Below are 17,744 nucleotides of genomic sequence, written 5' to 3'. Positions count from 1 at the left end.
TGGGAAGGGAAGGTGCGGCTGCGTCACGTCAGCGCCGGAGGCAATTACCCCACACCAGTGACACCTCCGAGTCCAACAACGGTAGCGTTATCGCGATATGTCGGCCGACAACATCAGTTTGATATTTTCAAACCCCAGCCTGATATAAAAAACAACAATTAAAATTAGCACAAAGACGTTTCACCAAGTTCATCGCAAACCACTCGTCACACCGGCGTACGTGAACCAACGCGCACCCTCGCGGCTACACCACGCGGAGTACATTGCCGGGATAATGCTAATTTTGTCTCGGACGAGCGACTCCAAGACCGAATGCAGCCACCACCACAACGGAGAGGAGCTTTGGGCCAGACCCATGCTCTGAGTGCTGTCACTGGCCAAAGCTCCAGTGGATGCAGCCTCGAGCTCAAGCTATCAAACATCAAATGTCCACTGAGGCCAGCCCCCTGCATGCATCCCCTTGTGAGTCTGAGTAGACCTGCGATTCAAGATCCCCATGTCAGTTGGGTTCATGTCTAGAAACCAGAAGTAGTGTAAAGCAGAACGTGAAAACCCCGTGGCACGCGAAACAGATCATCAAAAATTCAACATACACTAGCCGCAGAATAGCAATTACAAGTCGCTTCTTTTAAATGATTCATATTCAACCGCACTAGACTACACTGCAATGCATACTGTACTGATTAGTTCGGGCTGTACCATCTCCTACAAGCTAGGTTATATCGTAAGGATTGAAAGTCGTTCCTGCAGAGTCAGATCGAAACGCAAAATAGCAACCAAGCACGTTTTGTCTCGCTCCCTACTCTCTGCGAGACGCAATTCGTATAGCTCCAGCTTTTCAAAACGCCGGGTTGTCCTATTTCCGTAAGTGAACAAACAAATTGATTGCTTCCACATAATAGAAGTCGCTCTCCGTTAGCAGTTAATACACCTCTCATCCCCTAAATTCCTCTACGACCCTGTTCAAGCGCCGGGAGGCGGTGGAGGGGGAGGCTGGTTTCCAGGAGGGGGAGGAGGCGGCGGCGGCGCATCGCCCGAAGGTGGTGGCGGAGGAGGAGCTTGGCCAGCGGCGCCGGCATATTGTTGAATTAGAGCATTTACTCCTGCAAGGCCAGGGGGAGCTGCAAGTCCGGCACCAGTCTGAGGAAGACCTGGAGGTGCGCCCATACCAGGAGGAGGTGCATAACCGCCGTAACCAGCATATCCAGGGTATCCGCCTTGGGTTCCGGGTGCCGGGTACTGCTGTTGCTGCTGCTGCTGCTGCCAAGGAGGAGGAGCACCGGATCCAGAAGAACCGTAACCTTGACCATAGCCGTTATCACGGTCTCGGTCGCGATCCCGGTCACGGTCTCCATGATCATGCCCACCACGGTTTCGTTCCCGAGCCCAGGGTGGCGCGGCACCAGATCCACGAGACTCGCCGTCATGGGAGTCGTTGTTGCGAGATCTCCAGGGAGCAGGGCCACCAGTAGGTCCTCGTTGCCAGGGCTTGACATCTGCTCCGTTTTGATCACCGCCCCCAGGACCGGCTTCAATTCGAGCTTGAGGACCACCTCCTCCGAGTTCTTGCATGAGTTGCTGTGATAACACATTAGAACTCAAATCATACTGTAGACAAAAAGCATTAGGGAATGCCATGGCTGAGACTTACCTCCATTTCACGATCAACCGCATCCCCGCCATTGGGTCTACCTGCCGGCCGGCCATCGTTTCGCCAGCTAGCACCTCTCTGTCGGTCGGGACAATCACGGGCCATGTGTCCCGCGTTACCACAAACACGGCAGATGATGCTGGCAGTGTAGTTCTGGCGCTCGGGACAGTCGTACTTGCGGTGGCCAATCTTGCCACAGTTTTGGCAAGCCTGGTTCTCGTCATCTCGTAGAGTACCGTTGAGCGCAGCTAGCTCTCGCAATTGATTGCGCTTCAGTTCGTTCTGGCCTTCTGGGATGGAAGCCGCCTAAAGTTTGTCAAGGTTAGCCAAATGATCTCCGAAATAACAATGTCGGTGGCCAAGACAGGGATCAGTAGACTTACCGTTTCAATGACGTTGTGAATAAGCTGCTTCGCCTTGTTGATCTTATCCTCCGTGTCTGCCATGATAAGACAGTGCAAGTCCTCCTCCTGGTTGCTTGAGTGAGCGGCATCTGAGCGGCCTTTGCCCTCCTTGACGGAGCCTTTTCCTCGGATAGCAATTTTGGCACCAGATTCCCCCTCCATTTTCTTGAGTGTATTACCACGAGGTCCGATAAGTAAGCCAACTTGATAGGGGGAGAAAGCTACGTGTTAGTATCTGAAGGAAAATAAAAACTTGTCACAGCTCCATGTTATATGCGGAATGGGGAATGGCCAAAAGAAAAGGGAAGAAACAAAAGTCAAGGCCCATTTCGACGAAGGACCAGTTATCTCAAAGCACCTCCACAAGGTCGCAGCGATACTGGCCAAACTCCAAAGAGGGGACACAAAAACTCGGGCAGCAGAAACATTGGTTAGGGTTAAAGGGTTAGCAATCATACTGAAGTTAATCTCCGGGTAGTCATTCACAGGTACGTAGACCTTCTCCTGGGTCTTGGTGGGCCTGCGATAATCCTGGGGAGGATGATAGTTAGGAATCGTCTTCATAGCCTTTTCAATCAGCTTGTGTCGCTCGTCCTCGAGCTTCTTGCGGTATCGGTATTCGCGCGTGTTGATACGTCGACCGTGGTTATCGTATTGGGGAGCTGGCGAGGGCGATCTGCGGAAACCAAACAGTTGGCAAGGTTATACGCTAAGAAAGGGAGATGAAAGGGGTAAGGGAAGCCACATACCTATCGCCGTCGGCAGGGACGACATCGTCAATACGCAGTTTCTGGCTGATTTCTTCGATACGAAGATGCAAAGTGTAAGCTTCCAACTGCTCGCTAGTCATGTTAGACATGATGGCGGTGGGCAAGCCCATTAGGCCGGCAGCCTTGTTCTCGGATGCGTCACCCCATCTGTTGCGCTTCTTTCTACGGCGAGGGCCATCTGCTTCGCTTCTGGGTTCTGGGTCGCGGCCTCGCGGCGGTTCGTGGCTGGCTACTTCCTCATCGTCGCCAGCGAAACGACGCTTGCCCAGAGGAATATTATTCGAGCCTGTGATGCCTTGATTTCTCCACGACATCGTGGCGGTTGTTTGGTGACAAGACGATGATTTTGCTGGTCAAGGGGAATATGCTCCTTGATGAAGATTGCGAATGTGAAATCCGGCATGCGAAATTCCATAAGTCAGGCTTCCGGGACGTTTCCGGATTAAGGCTGTTCCGCAACAGCAGCTGGGGTCCGTGCGCCACCGCCACCGCCACCAGAGTTGGCAGCCTGCGGCTGTTTGTTGCGCAACACCAAAGAACCAGACGTTGATGTTGCAGCCAAACTCTGGTGACTCGAAGAAATGATGGCCTGTATTTGGCTGTGATACCCTACGCAACATCATTCTACGCCCGGGACTATCCCTTTCAGTGTACTAAGGTGCGAGCAAAGTCGCCTACCGGGATTTTAGGCAATAATGTACCACAAATCTTGGAGTTTGTGCTACCCGCCCATCTTCCCATTAAAGAGAGGCATTGCTAATCTTTACCCAGTACCTATTTTGCGTCTGTAGATTGCGCAAGATATAGGTAGAAAATACCCAATCCGGGTTCTTTGGGGTTAATACTTTGCCCGCACTTTAGCACAGTCAAACATTGAAGTGACGGTAACGATTTCAATCCTCACATGAAATTTCATACATGAAGCTCTATAATCCATGGCATTACAAACGATATCTGAACCCCACCATTTTCCAATCCGTCACATCCTCATAATCCTCCGGCCGAAGCTGCACTTCCGTCGCCGCCTCAGCAACATCCCTCCCAGTAAGCTGTGTAGGCATCTTCCCATCAGCAACCGCACCAGCAGCACCAGCACTACCCTCAAACCCTTCTTCCCTAGTCCTTTTCGCATTCACCCACTGCAAGTAGAATCTGAGCGCCACGGCCAGGGTTATCGCCAGCGCATAGCAAATCATGATGGCCTGAAAAGCAGACTCGTACGTTGGCGCCTCGGTTTGGCGGAAGAGCTGCGGCCCAACAATATTCCCCGTACAGTAGGCGATGAACTGCATGGCCGTAATGGTCATTTTCTTAGTGACGCCGCGGAAGTTAGACTGCACTAGAGACATGGCGAGTGGCATTGCGGCAGGTCCAGTGGATAGGAGGAAGTAGGCGAATAGTTGGACGCCATGAGATACACTGCCTCGGCGGTAGATGATGGCCGCACCGACGACGCAGGGCATCACGACGGCAACGATGAGAAGGCAGTTGAGTTTGCGGAAACGGCCGGAGAGGTGGCCCACGCCGGCGATGACACCGGCCGTGATGAGAGAGTAGGGGATGTTGATGAGCGTGGATTGGAGGTTGGTGAAGTGAAAGGATTGGATGATGATGTTTGAGAAGCCCTGAGTTCCGCCGTTGGGAATCTGCGTCAAGAGACTGATAAAGAAGATGAGCCAGGACTTGGGGTCGATGAGGCACTCTACTACTTGGTCCCATTTCCAGGATGAATTCTCGGTTGAACCGGTACCTGCGATGATGACACGGTTCTTTGCAATTTGTCGTTCCTCGGGAGTGAGAAACTTTGCTTTCGAAATGCTGTCAGGCAGGAAGAAGAACATGGGGATCGCCCAGAGAAAGGTGGCGACCCCGAGAATGATGTACATCCATCTCCAAGGATGAACATCGTCTTTGATATGTCCAACGCCAAAGGCAAGTAGGCTTGATACCAGTCCACCGACAGAGTTTCCGGCAAACCAGATACCTACACGGGTGGGCATCTCATCACGGGTGTACCATGTTGATGTCAAAAACATGAACCCAGGCGTGATGGTGGCTTCGGCGACACCCAAGAGGAAACGAACAGCCATGAGACCGCCAAAGTTCCTGCAAGCAGCCGTCAAGGCAACGACCGCTCCCCAGAAGAGAGTGTTTGCGGTGAGATACTTGCCGGTGGGTAGGCGGGCAATCAGGATAGTCGTGGGATATTCCCAAACAAGGTACCCAAAATACTGAGACATCGTTAGTATTACAAGCATGGACAAGATGGGTGCAATGTAATCTTACAAAGATGCTGGACACCCAGCTATACTGCTGCCCGACGAGGTGCTGAAACCAAAAAAGTTAGCATCAAAATCCCAATGACAAGATGTCTGTAGCTGAGGGCACTCACATTATCATCGCGCAGTCCAAACACAGCTGCGCTCGACAGGATGATCTTATCCATAAAATTGAGCATGTACGTGACAAACAGCAACGGAATAATCGCTCTGTCAATCTTTTTCAAGACACGACGAGCCACACCCGCATCGGGTGCCGTCTCCAAACGCGACGGATCCTGCGAAGGTTCAGCCATGGTGCGAGGCCCAAGGAGAGGATCAACTTCTGAGGCTTGTAGATGAGCAACGTCCGCATCGGTCTGGTCCGTAGGGAGGAGGGCCATGTCTCAATAAGTACGCGACGACAGCCTCACAAAAAGGTAGCAACAACATGCTGGTACGCTTATCAGCAGGCATGAGCCGAAAAGGCAAGCTAACCGACGTCGGCAAACGGGAGTCAGTCAACCACTTCCCAAATTGGAGATGCGAGTCGTGCCGGGGAGAACATGGAGGGTTGGATGTTGGGGGGTTGGAAATGGGGACTTCTGGATGCAAGTTGGAGTTGAAGTGTGGGGGGTTCATTGTTGTCGACAAGTCAATCCAACTCAAGATGTCTGGTAATAGGGTCAAAATAGTCAATATAATCCACACGTCGCGTGGTCAAGGGCACTAAGATTATCTAGTAGGTAATCTGTTCCAGGGATATTCGCGAATACCGCGCATTGCACCTGATAAGACGGCTGGTTGTCTCTATCATGTGTGGTCGATTTGACGGACGACATCCGAGCTTGAACCATCCACTCCATGCAAGCCATGGTTAATTAGCCCTGCGATGTCAATGGCCTGTTGCAAATCCGCGGCCATGGATTCCGTGTGGCGGTTTTGTGGGGGAACATCAGCATCTTCCTGCTAGACAGGTGGATAAACGACATTCACTTCATCCATTCCGCCCATTCCCGCCAGTTATAGCCGGGATTATGAGTCTTGATCGCGTATTTGGAAAGCAAACTAAAGTATTTAAACGGAACCAGCTCAACCAGCTTCAACCTGTCACTCCACATGCCGGCGCAAACAATGCTTTGCCGACACGACAGCTTGATGGAGCATGATAAGGATACCGTAGCCGGGACCGGAGCTGGCCGATCTGCAGAAAGAGAAGGGAAAAAAGGAAAGAAAAAAACAAAGTGTAAGATAACTGATCTATCAGATTAAAGTATGTCGTGTTGATGGCCACCAATTGAAAAGAAACAAGCTGTGTGTCCTCACCACCACCACCATCCATCACCACTCTCACCATCACAAACCCTCACCTTCATTCTCACCACCACCTCCTCGTCCACCACAATGAACAACCTCCAAATATCCCCCTTCATCGCCTCCCTCCCCAAAGTCGAACTCCACATCCACATCGAAGGCACCCTCCAGCCTCTCCTCCGCTGGACCCTCGCCCAACGCAACAACATCCCCCTCAAATTCAAAGACCAAACCTACACCACCTACGACGAGCTCCTACAATCCTACAAAGTCACATACAACCACCGCCCCGAGCTAGGCGGCCGCAAAGATGTGCCCACCTTCCTGGAAGCCTACTTCGCGGGCTGCGAGGTTCTCCTCAAAGAACAAGACTTCTACGACCTAGCCATGGACTACCTCAAGCGCTGCCAGGCCATGAACGTGCGGTACGTCGAGCCCTTCTTCGACATCCAGGCCCACACGCGAAGGGGAGTGGCGGCAGATGCCGTCCTAAACGGCTATCTGAGAGCGCAGAGGGACGGCGCAGAAAAGTACGGCGTCAAGTCCCAGTGGATATTCTGCTTCCTGCGAGATGAACCCGTTGAGGATGGCGAGGCCGCATATCAGACTGCCTTGCCGTGGGCGACGTGTAAAGGTGGACATGGGCTATTCCACGCGGTAGGACTGGCGAGCAATGCGTTTGAACGACCGCCTGTTTTGTTTAAGGATGCTTTTGCGCGTGCCAAGGAGGATGGGTTGCATATCACGACGCATTGCGACTTTGGGCAGAAGGATACGCATGAGCATATTCGTCAGGCGATTTTTGATGTTGGTATCGAGAGGATCGACCATGGATTGGATGTTCTTGATCGAGAGGAGCTGGTGGAAGGTTTGAAGGCAAGGGGTGTTGGCTTGACGCTCTGTCCGCATGCGTATCATCGACGGACGGCGACGGAGGTGCTGTTTCCTAAGTTGCGGCAGCTGCTGGACAGGGGTGTCAAGTACTGTATTAACAGTGATGATCCTGTGTATATGCATGATGTGTGGATTGATGGGAATCAGGAAAAGACGTATCATTACGGTGGGCTGTCCAAGGCAGAAATGGTGCAACTGGCGAGGAATGCTGTGGATATGTGTTGGGCTGATGAACAGACTAAGAAGGATATTTACACAGAGTTGGATACTATTGATACTAACTAGATAACTTGCTCTAAAATGGAACAAGATTTCCAAATTGCATGTCTAAATGTAGATCTATATATACTCTATAATGTAACTTGTTACGAGTTATGCTCTTCGCGAAGTGAGTTGCATCTCGTGGGCTTCACTTGCAACTCGCCCTGTAGTGTGAACTGGCTCTGACGATCCGGAACCTTCTTCTCGGAGTCCCGGCTCCGTAATTTGGTGCTCCTTGCTGAGATGGTGTCCGCGAACGAGAAACCCCAATACCAATGCCAGCGCAGATAGTCCAACGTACTATTTCACATTAGCAGGCATCAACATCAGCAACCAAAACCTGAAACTCACCACAATCCACATTGTTCTCATGCTCTCGTAAAACGCTGTCCTAACAAAAAACTGCTGCTCCTCAGGCAACGTCTTAACCACCTCAACGTTAAACGTAGCATTCGCACCATCAAACGCCGCGGCTAGTTCCGCACCAAGCTTCTCCTTCAAGTAGCCCTGCTTGGTATTCATTTGGTTCTGGAACACCACGCCACCAATAACAACCGAAATGGCGGTCGAAATCGTCCTCATAAACCCCATGGTAGTCGTAGCCGCAGCGACATCCCGCGACGGCAACACCGCCTGAACAGCAAGCAGAGGTCCCTCCCAGTTCATACCGACGCCAGCACCAGCAATAACCTGGAACCCAATAATCTTGCCCCAGTTCTTGTCGACGCCGATGTCGATGAGCAGACCGATGCCAAGCGTCATGGTTACAAGGCCGATATACATGGCGGGCATATACTTGCCAGTCTTCTGGATATACAGTCCCGTGAGAGCGGCGACTACACACGATGACACTATGAACGGCAGCAGGTAGACGCCTGATACCAGGGGGCTGGCCAGGAGAACGGCCTGAAAGTACAAGGGTAGATAGTACGCCGTGCCGAGGAAGACGAATCCATGGAAAAAGCAGAGTGCGTAGGCGGCAGCTGAAGAGACACTCCGGAACAGGTGGATAGGGATAACGGGGTAAGATGCCATCTTCCACTCGTTCAGGATGAATAACCCTGCAGTGACTATACCAAACACAATAAGCGACACCACTGTGGCCGAGTTCCACGGATCGTGAATGCCACCGAGGTACAAGCCCAGAAGGAGCATCAATGTACCTCCTGCGATGAGAAAACTTCCCGACCAGTCAATCGCCTTAAGACCAGCTCGAATAGACGTATTCGGCGTCGGCAACTTGAGAGAAACCAAGAGCAGCACAAACACAGCTCCAATTATCGGCACTACACCCCGTCAGCCCAGGCTCTGATACTCAACAACATAGCACTCACAATTGATCCAAAAACACCACCGCCAACTATCCAAGTCAGCACTACAATCATCAGCTCAAGTCCAAAACTCACCTCAACTTTGTGGTAAACGCCCCTCCGATAACAGGCCCAACACCACTTGCCACAGCCCAAACCACCGATGTCAAACCGTAATACACGCCCCTATCCCGCTGGCTAAACAAATCACTTATACAGATATTCACCATGGTCTGCATGCCGCCCGCCCCCAGACCCTGGATCGCCCGTCCCGCAATAAAGACATCCAGCTCATCGACGAGCGCACACACGAGGCTGCCTGCGAAGAAGATGGCATTGGCAACTAGCATGACTGGCTTGCGGCCCCAAATGTCGGATATCTTGCCCCAGGAGGGTGTGCTGGCCGTGTGGGCGAGCACGAAAGCCGTGCCGATCCATGTATATGCCGAGTTGGACTTGAAGTGGGCGGTGATGGTGGGGAGGGCGGTCGTGACGATGGTGACGTCGAGGGCGGCGATGAATATACATGCGCAGAGGGAGGTCATTATTGTGAGGATTTGGATGTTGGTGAGGGAGAGGGAGGGGGGATGTGGTGATTCGGCTGGATTAGATGCATCCTGAGCGTTTTGTTGGTTTGGGTGGTAGATTTCGTCGTGGGATTGGGTTGGAATTGGGGTTTGGTGTATGACTTGTATGGTTTCTGTTTGAGACATTATGGGCGAGGTGTTGGCGAGATGTGCTATTTGAAGTTTAAATATGGAAGAGTTTGAGTTTGAGTTGAGAGTTGGGTAGTTGTCAGTTATCAGATCCTGGTTCATCTCACGTCATCACCGCGACTTCCGAAGTTTCAATATTTAACTAGGCACCCATGCTTGGCAGAGGGACAGGGAGAGAGTGAAGGGACTAAAAGAGGCTGCAAGTAATTATTTGCAGTTTAGAAACTCGTCAACGTGAATTCTGTTCTGTGCAATTTGTGATAATGAAGCTTTCACACGACGTTGAAGATCTATACTTCCACTTCCAAAAATAGAACATGGGGATGGAAAACAACTACTAAATCCGCAAACTAACTGCTAGCCTGGTAGCAACGCGTACTGAGGCTTAGAACAGTCTGGTGGCAATGTAACTTGGTTGTCCATGTTATCAATCGTCATCAATTCAAACTACTCTACATTGCCTAAACAAAGTGAAGTATGCTTAGAAGCGATGAAAGTCAACCCAAAACTGAAAAATAAAACCCCATAGAAGCAAATGCCAACCTGCGCACCTCTAACCGCCCAGCTCAACTCCGCATCGCCATTCGCCAACCCCAAAGACTCCTGCAGATGAAGCCGTCCAAGCGCAGCGAATCACATCGCCAAAGTGGCAGCAAACCACGTCCAAGGATCAACAGCCCAAGCTAAAACTGCGCCAAGACTGGACGGATGGCTGTGCCTGTTCTTCTAGCGTGCATAAGGTTCCTGTAGTGGCAATGAGTTCAGTCCATTCATCGTGAGTGACCACGATGCGCCATTCAATAGAGCTGAGACATGGTTCATTCGGCATTTTCGGGCCATGTGAGTGAATAAACCAAGAAGATGGCATGTCTCCCCTCATGAGCAACCACCTCAGATTTCTTGCCTTTACAATTTCATCGCATACCTCTATTGTAGAATGCGCAACTCCAGGTTCTAATTCTAATCAATGACTACCTCTCCGCCATGGGCTTCTTCAGCTCCAAGCCAAAGCAGCAAAAGCTGTCCAAGTCCAACCTCAAACCCGCTTCACTGACATCACCTCCCAACGTCTACACATCTCCTGCACCTCAACCAAAACCATCACGAATCAACATCCATCACCCAGCTACTTCGCAACCGCATTTCAATCACAGCGCCTCCTCCTATCATCTCCCAGCTCCACCAGCTTACACTCCCACGCCGCAATATCAATCCAGCCCACCTCGCCAAGATGCATTCAACCTCGGCCGCTTCTCAAACTCCATGGTCGACCTCGCGCAAGACCTGATACCTACCAATACCGCTGCGCTACGTAAACAACTCGCTTCGTCTACAAACGTCGCATCCGCAGCGTACGATGATATCCGCACCCGCTTCGACAGCGTCATGACGCTCATAGATTGCGAAAGTCTCTCCGGCCACGAGAAGAGTCTCTTCCTGTGTCAAGAGCCCACTCCCCAGAATAGTCTCGTCCCATACAACCCCCAACCTCCAATAGAGCCAGCTGAAAATACAGACCGGGCACTGGGATTCGGAAAGAAGCGCTCTGGCGATCAGAAGAAAAAGGCACAGTCTTCGCAAACAGCCCATGTCGCGGCGTCAGTTGTATCCGGAAACTATTTCTCCAAGGTCGAACTATACGCCAACTCCAAACTACCCATGAATCTACCCCCTCTCCGTCTGTAAGTCCTATCCCCAAACAACACCACTCCTCATATCTCTTCCCAAACTGACAAGTCCAGATACATGGCAACATGGCCGCTCCTCTGCCTAGCTGCCCAATACTCCCATAACGTCTACACAACCCCCCAAGCCCACGAACTAAACACCTACATCCCTTCCTCCCTCCGCAACAACACCAAAGCCATGCGCATCAAATCCGTTTCCATGGACCACGCACACACCATTGTCTTTGCCATTCGCGGCACCGCTTCCTTCTCCGACTGGGCCGTCAACCTCAACATGGCGCCTTCAGCACCCACAAACTTCCTCGACGACGAGGGCAACTACTGCCACGCGGGCTTCCTCTCCGTGGCTCGCAAAATGGTCAAACCCGTTGCCGTAAGACTACGACAGCTGCTGGAAGAAGATCCCGGAAGAGCAGGCTACTCGCTCCTCATGACGGGCCATTCTGCCGGCGGCGCAATAGCAGCCCTGCTGTACAGCCACATGCTAAGTCGGATCGACAGCGAATTGACTCTGCTGGCTGGATGTTTCAAGCGCATACACTGCGTCACGTTTGGCGCGCCGCCCATAAGCCTCCTGCCATTAGAGACACCGAAGAGGAAGGAACTGAAAAGGAGCCTCTTTCTAAGCTTCATCAACGAAGGGGACCCTGTGGCCCGCGCATCAAAGTCCTACGTCCGGTCGCTTATTGAGCTGCTGACCAACCCGCCACCAAAGTCTGCATCTTCAAAGGACAGGAAATACCGTAGACCAGAGTGGAAAGTCCCGCCTTCAACACTCAGCAACGCCGGGAGGATAGTTGTTCTGCGGACAGGAGATCCTCATGCCATAGCGACGGATTACAAGACCGTCAGGGAGAGATTGGAGGAAGGCGTCGTGGCAGTGACGTGTAGGGAGGACCAGTTAAGGGGTGTGATTTGGGGGGATCCGGTGGCGCATATGATGAGTTTGTACGCTGGGAGGATAGAAGTTTTGGCCGTGGGGGCAGTGACGCTGAAGAGGAGGTGATGTGGTGCTAGGGATAACTAATGATGATGGTGGTGGTAATGGCCGTTTACTTCCAATTTTTCTGCATGAACGGTATGAAGCGATGCTAGAGATACCCCTTTTGTTTTATAGTTCTATATCTGGACATGTGAAGAGGAGATAATGATAGGTCAAATCTAGTGGATGTCAGGACTTTGCAGATACTGGCGTGGAGGCATGACAGAGCCAGGGAACCTGGGCTGAACGAAATCAAGCATCTCCATGTGTTCTAATACAATCAATTGCTATCTATACTGGCTAATCCTACTGTATAAGTCAAAAAGACATCAATCCATTTGGCGTGATAATCATCCTAATCGCCCAATATCACATCACATAGGCAAAACGGTATCCAATCTCCCAAACAAAATAAACCCGCAATCAACGCCATCATCGCCATTACAAGCTAAGTGGCAAAACTCCAAAGACAAGTAAAATGCACGCCCCGTTGCTCGAATGACGTTTGAATAAAGTAATAAAACATCAAGCCAAGAAAAAAGTCAAGGCAGCAACACATGGATATGAGCCTAATGCTAGTGAATAACGCTTTTTGTGCTCGCTCAGCACTGCCAAGCTCTCGTCTTGATACAGAGAAAGGGAAACTGTAGTCCCCCTAGCCGTCAAATAGAATGTCGCACCGGTTTGCGGGTGGACAATGGAGAAGTGAAGTAAGACAAAAGAAATTTAGTAAAGCGAGAGACCTCGGCCAAACTTCACAAACAAGAGTTTGTGTTGTGCAAAGACTCTTCGTTCATCGCTCCAGTCGTTCAACGAAGATGGGTATATAAAGTCATGTAGGAATGATGGTTGCGACAGAGAGGCTAATATGCTCCCATCGTATTTATGCCAACCATTGAATTGCTCGCGTCTGAATTCCCTCTCTGGAGGTTATGAAAGTCGCCCATATGTGCTTGTCCAGACATATGGAAGCTACTTTGCCTTTGTTGTATTTGGCCCATACCGCCTAAAGAATTCATCGAGTTCATTCCTTGTTGCCGCATATTTTGTGCGGATATTCCATTCATTCGTTGCGATATGCCATCATGGCCCATATGCTGGCCTTGAGATATGGGATTGGATTGCCCAGGGTTTCCAATAGGACTCATGACCATCTCGTTCATCGGATTACAGGAGAAACCATTCATACTGTGAGGATACTCCATACCAGGCGACATGATACTCGGTGAGCTTACAAATGAGCCACCTATATCAGAACCTTGTTGAGCAATGGATGGGGAGCTGTTGGAGTGGTTGGAGTGGGTGGCAGATTCGGGAGTGTTGCCGTTCATTTCCATGGCGTACTTCTTCTCGTATTCCTCAACGGAAAATTTGCGGTCATAGTCGCTGTCCATAGCCATATGCATCTGGCTGGGGGGTTGTGCCATTCCAGCGGTGCCAAAGCCGTCAAAGATATCAATATTGGCCAAGTTGGAGTTCTCAGGTGCGTTCTGGAGCATGGGGTTGGTCATGCGTGGGAGGACTTCACCAAGCTTGTTCAAGAGCAATGGCAAGAAGCGGTAGTCGCCGTTTCGAGCAACAGCAACCATGGAGAGGATCTGGTTCAAGTGCTCACGTGGGCCGATGGCGAAGGGGTCTCGTGAAGCAGGTTGCATAGCCAGATACTCCGTCATGGATGACGACATTTCCATGAGCTTCTCAATCTGTGAAGATGTCAATACAGGATCATCATGCATGCTACTCTTCACTTGAAACTTACCAGCCCAGTACCAAGGAGATCAACCACCTGAACAGGGAATTGTGAAGCCATGTTCACCAGCAACTCTCGAGACATATTCATAGGGTATTGGAAGGAGATGGAATCGTCAGAGTTGCCATTAACAACGCCGCTGGTCAACTGCCACACTGTGCTCTTTAACCACTGCTGGTTGGTGTGCAGATCTTGGAAATTGGAGTCCTGGCAAGCATAGGATTGTGCAACCTCATTAAGTTGCTTCTGCAAGCCGTTGACATACTGCGAAGTAAACTGGCCTCGAGTCTTATTCCATGTAGCAGTAAAAGCATCGTCGAACGGTCGGAACATGTTAACCAGCAAAATGAAGCTGTTGAGCATGTGTGCCTGGGGATCAGCGGGATCATCGCCCAGCGTTGGCAAATTAATCGTTGCCTGGAGGGTAATGGGGCGTTGTCGCTGGATGGCATATGCTCTCTCAACGGAGAAGAAGAGCCAGTAAAGGCGGCGGCGTCGAGAGGCTTCGGCAGCATCGAATTGCATGTAATGTTCTTCCTTGTTCATGCCGGCCATATGTATCATGGTCGTAGCCTCACGGAGATAGTACCATGCCTTGTCGTGCATTTCCTGGCCATAGAAGCAGCCAAAGAGGAAGAAGTTGGTGGCCAACGAATTCAGGGTGATGGAGTCGAGGTACTCGTAGCCTTTGCGGACGCGCAGGCATTCTTCCAGGAGAAGTTGGCTGGATACAATATTGGCACCGGGAACCATATCCAAGTTGTATGGGTCGCCAGCAGGCATCGACATGCCAGGCTGGAGCATGATGAAGGCACACAGGGATGTCATTAAGCAGTAGGCATCGCGGTTCTGCTCCATGTACAAAACCTGCTGTTCAACTTGTCTTCGGTCGAGAATGGGAGCCTGTGGATAGAGGTTGTCAAAGAAGAACTGTGCGCACTCCTTGACAAGTTCGCTGGTGAGGAGTCCGGGAGTTGGAGCCAAGCTCGAGGCAGTGGGCGGACAAGCGATTCCATTCATTCGATTTTGTACCTTGGCCGACAGGCTGGTCTGGCGTTGCGTCTCCCGCAGTTCACTGATAACCTTGGCTCGTGAGCCCTTGGGGCCCTTCTTTTGTGGAATAGCATTATATGTGCAAGAAAGCTGAGCGGAAGAACAGTTGCGGCAAGGGTTAATTCCGTCACACTTGACCTTGCGACGATGGCAGGCATCGCAGGCCCTCTTAACCGCTTGCGACATGGTGCTGGAAGGAGGAGCGAGGGAATCGATGATAAGAATGCACCGATTCACGTTTGCCGATGTTGTTTCGAGGCTAGGCCCCGTCGTTCGAGAAAAGTCGTCGTCAGGCTCCAGGAGAAACACCGCCTGTTGGGGTGTATCGCAAAATGCCACGGTTTAAAAAAAAAAGGGCACAAGAAGTTGATTTTATCGATACAGGCGTCGCAACGAAACGTCGACGAGATAGTAGATCTCGGGGTATTTTGCGGGGAGAGATATGGCTGAAGAATAACGACTCCAGGCAAGTGTAAAACTCGCGTGTCGCTGGGTTGCTGGTAGCCGGAAGAAAAGCCAAAGCAGTGTGGTGGTGGCTTTTCTGGCCTGCAGGTGATATTCGGCCCTTTCGAAGCGGGCCCTCGCGGGGGTTGTCGGTGATTGAGCAAGTCTGGGGAAGGAGAATAGTAGCCCTCCGCAAAGGAATCAATCGACGAGCGAGACTGCCTTTGTTTAAATCGACATAGCCGTCGAAGCCGTAGAAGTGCAAGGACGAGTGGTATCGAGACACCAGATGTTGATGGCAAAGGGTGAAAGGAGTGGGTGGCTCGCGAGAAGAATCGTCGAAGGTGAGCGAGAGAGACGAGAAAGACCGGGCGACGACTGGGCGAGGGCCTGTGGGTTTTTTCTGGACGGGGTCTGGGGTGGGGAGGACGGGGTACAAGTGCAAAACGAGTCTGGTTGAGCCAACCTTGTCAAACAGTCAACGTCTAGCTGACCGTGAGCAGAGAAGATGGCTTGCGGATGGCTCGAGCCAGTCAAGCCAGTTCAAGTTGGCTGAAGCGGCGCGAGAGGGCGGAGCCAGAGGAATGCGTTTGACAGGCCAGCGTTGCCAGAACAGGCACAACGACCCAGTTTTTGGCTCCCATGGAGAAATGAGGTGGAAGCTGGCCAGACATGGATGGGCAGGGGGTGGAGATGATGGAGGATGATGGATGGGCGATGGATGATGGATGATGGCTGATGGATGCGCAGAGTCTGGTGTGCCAGTCTGTCTGTCCAGTCTGTCTGGTGTCACGGTCAGTGTGAAGGCCAGAGTCTCGGATGGATGCTGATGGCGGATTGGGCGAATAGGAGACGAGGACGACTTGAGGGGACAAAAAACACACCCAAGTGCCCTGTGGCTGGCGCGGGTGTCGTGATCTTTGCTGACCGTCTCGTGTTAGACAAAGACAGTGTTATTGGTTTCTTAGCACGGTCACATGCACATTCTTTGCCCTGATCTTACAGTGCCAAGTCCAAGTCCACACGTGTGCCACTCTATCGGGCGATCCTCCCCGGCGACACCGAGAGGCTCAGCCAAGATGTCAGACCACGGCATCCCCAGTACTTGACGTCTACCACTCGAGGCCATCGTTTCACTTTTTGCCGCCGCCATTTCCTCCGCTGGGAGACCCGGGACTGCAAAGTATCTCTCAGGTATTGCTGAGGTCTCGGTCAGTCAATCCGACCCTCAAGCGATGTGCTCTGGTCCTGAACTATCTGAACCCTCTGAATTCCAGTCGTCCCTATCCTGCGGTTGACAGCATGTCGAAAAAGATTCTTTAGTCTTATGTCATGTCTTCGTTAAGACATTCGATGATGCATTCGACCAGTTTAGAGAACGCTCTCAAATGACATTGTGCTCAGAAACGACTATGGTATTGGATCTATCGTCTCTACCTCGGAATCAGTACTCGATCAGCGTGTTTGACATGCTGAGTCTTGTTGCATATCCTCACACATTTCAAAGTCCGTTCGCTTTCCTCATCTGTCTAAAGATGCGATGTGGTCTTGGTCGGAGACTTCCTCAATTCCATTTCGATGCGCTCACTCCTTGAGTAAGCATATCTAGTCAGCGAAGCAGTCAGTCCCGGCATGTCGGCGACAATACGGGAACCAGCATCATCCCTTACTCTCAGTAGGCTTCTCCTACACCAAACCTGTCATAACAAACTGCACACAGACAAAATCCTCTGCTTGCCGTAGTCAGGAAACAAGGCTTCACAAAATTCGTCTTTCACTCTCAGTCAATTCGACAAGTAGCCTTGTCGTGAGGTTGTATGCAAGTGGAACTGCCGTCATCCCATCTCTCACCATTTCACATCCAAGCGACAAAGAAATAAGCGACAGAGTACAGACTATCCAGAGTATCTGGTACCTCGTAATGAAATACTCCATACTCCGTATTGCTATGAGTACTGTACTTCGTGCATGTCAGTATGCCCCACGGCATTGTTTGCATCCTTTGCAAGTTCAAGGGAACCCTGGCATCCGGGATCCCTAATAAAATGCAATAAAAAGTACATGAAATTGTGGGCGCTGGTCAACGTATCGTGTGTACTCCTGACTCGATGACTCCCAGTCGACGCGGCAAATCAACATAGGAACACCAAAGGAATGGAATTGTCGTTGTTCCCAGCTGGTCTCTCAGACATTATTTGCATGCAAACCAATCGCAAGCACCAAGAAAAGAAACTCTAGTTAGCCTCCCT

At 51.2% G+C, this 17,744-nt stretch overlaps 7 protein-coding genes across 7 annotated transcripts; 3 read left to right on the top strand and 4 right to left on the bottom strand.

The window, feature by feature from the left end:
- Positions 1 to 963: 963 nt before the first annotated feature.
- On the bottom strand, positions 964 to 3,139 carry VFPPC_07846 (branchpoint-bridging protein; the record flags this gene model as incomplete). The annotated part of the gene is made up of 5 exons (XM_018286647.1): positions 964 to 1,578; positions 1,652 to 1,957; positions 2,035 to 2,276; positions 2,514 to 2,731; positions 2,805 to 3,139. The coding sequence occupies 5 exons, from the start codon at positions 3,137 to 3,139 to the stop codon at positions 964 to 966; spliced, it is 1,716 nt and encodes a 571-aa protein (XP_018143366.1).
- Positions 3,140 to 3,766: 627 nt separating this feature from the next.
- On the bottom strand, positions 3,767 to 5,487 carry VFPPC_07845 (allantoate permease; the record flags this gene model as incomplete). The annotated part of the gene is made up of 3 exons (XM_018286646.1): positions 3,767 to 5,056; positions 5,112 to 5,153; positions 5,218 to 5,487. 3 exons carry the CDS (start codon positions 5,485 to 5,487, stop codon positions 3,767 to 3,769), a joined length of 1,602 nt encoding a protein of 533 aa, XP_018143365.1.
- Positions 5,488 to 6,487: 1,000 nt separating this feature from the next.
- VFPPC_16003 (adenosine deaminase) lies at positions 6,488 to 7,576 on the top strand (the record flags this gene model as incomplete). The annotated part of the gene is made up of 1 exon (XM_018293756.1): positions 6,488 to 7,576. The coding sequence occupies one exon, from the start codon at positions 6,488 to 6,490 to the stop codon at positions 7,574 to 7,576; it is 1,089 nt and encodes a 362-aa protein (XP_018143363.1).
- Positions 7,577 to 7,663: 87 nt separating this feature from the next.
- VFPPC_07844 (MFS transporter) lies at positions 7,664 to 9,575 on the bottom strand (the record flags this gene model as incomplete). The annotated part of the gene is made up of 4 exons (XM_018286645.1): positions 7,664 to 7,852; positions 7,904 to 8,838; positions 8,887 to 8,912; positions 8,959 to 9,575. 4 exons carry the CDS (start codon positions 9,573 to 9,575, stop codon positions 7,664 to 7,666), a joined length of 1,767 nt encoding a protein of 588 aa, XP_018143362.1.
- Positions 9,576 to 10,562: 987 nt separating this feature from the next.
- On the top strand, positions 10,563 to 12,272 carry VFPPC_14319 (lipase, class 3; the record flags this gene model as incomplete). Its single annotated transcript, XM_018292088.1, has 2 exons — positions 10,563 to 11,260; positions 11,321 to 12,272. The coding sequence occupies 2 exons, from the start codon at positions 10,563 to 10,565 to the stop codon at positions 12,270 to 12,272; spliced, it is 1,650 nt and encodes a 549-aa protein (XP_018143361.1).
- An 839-nt stretch (positions 12,273 to 13,111) lies between these two features.
- On the bottom strand, positions 13,112 to 15,237 carry VFPPC_07843 (C6 zinc finger protein; the record flags this gene model as incomplete). Its single annotated transcript, XM_018286644.1, has 2 exons — positions 13,112 to 13,951; positions 14,008 to 15,237. The coding sequence occupies 2 exons, from the start codon at positions 15,235 to 15,237 to the stop codon at positions 13,112 to 13,114; spliced, it is 2,070 nt and encodes a 689-aa protein (XP_018143360.1).
- Positions 15,238 to 16,907: 1,670 nt separating this feature from the next.
- VFPPC_16002 (hypothetical protein) lies at positions 16,908 to 17,536 on the top strand (the record flags this gene model as incomplete). Its single annotated transcript, XM_018293755.1, has 2 exons — positions 16,908 to 17,075; positions 17,117 to 17,536. 2 exons carry the CDS (start codon positions 16,908 to 16,910, stop codon positions 17,534 to 17,536), a joined length of 588 nt encoding a protein of 195 aa, XP_018143359.1.
- Between the last annotated feature and the right edge of the window lie 208 nt (positions 17,537 to 17,744).

Source organism: Pochonia chlamydosporia, chromosome 4 (assembly GCF_001653235.2).
Source record: "Pochonia chlamydosporia 170 chromosome 4, whole genome shotgun sequence".
NCBI classification, from domain to species: Eukaryota; Fungi; Ascomycota; class Sordariomycetes; order Hypocreales; family Clavicipitaceae; genus Pochonia; species Pochonia chlamydosporia.
Note: the sequence above shows the minus strand (reverse complement) of the source record. Positions and strands in the feature narration are given on the sequence as shown.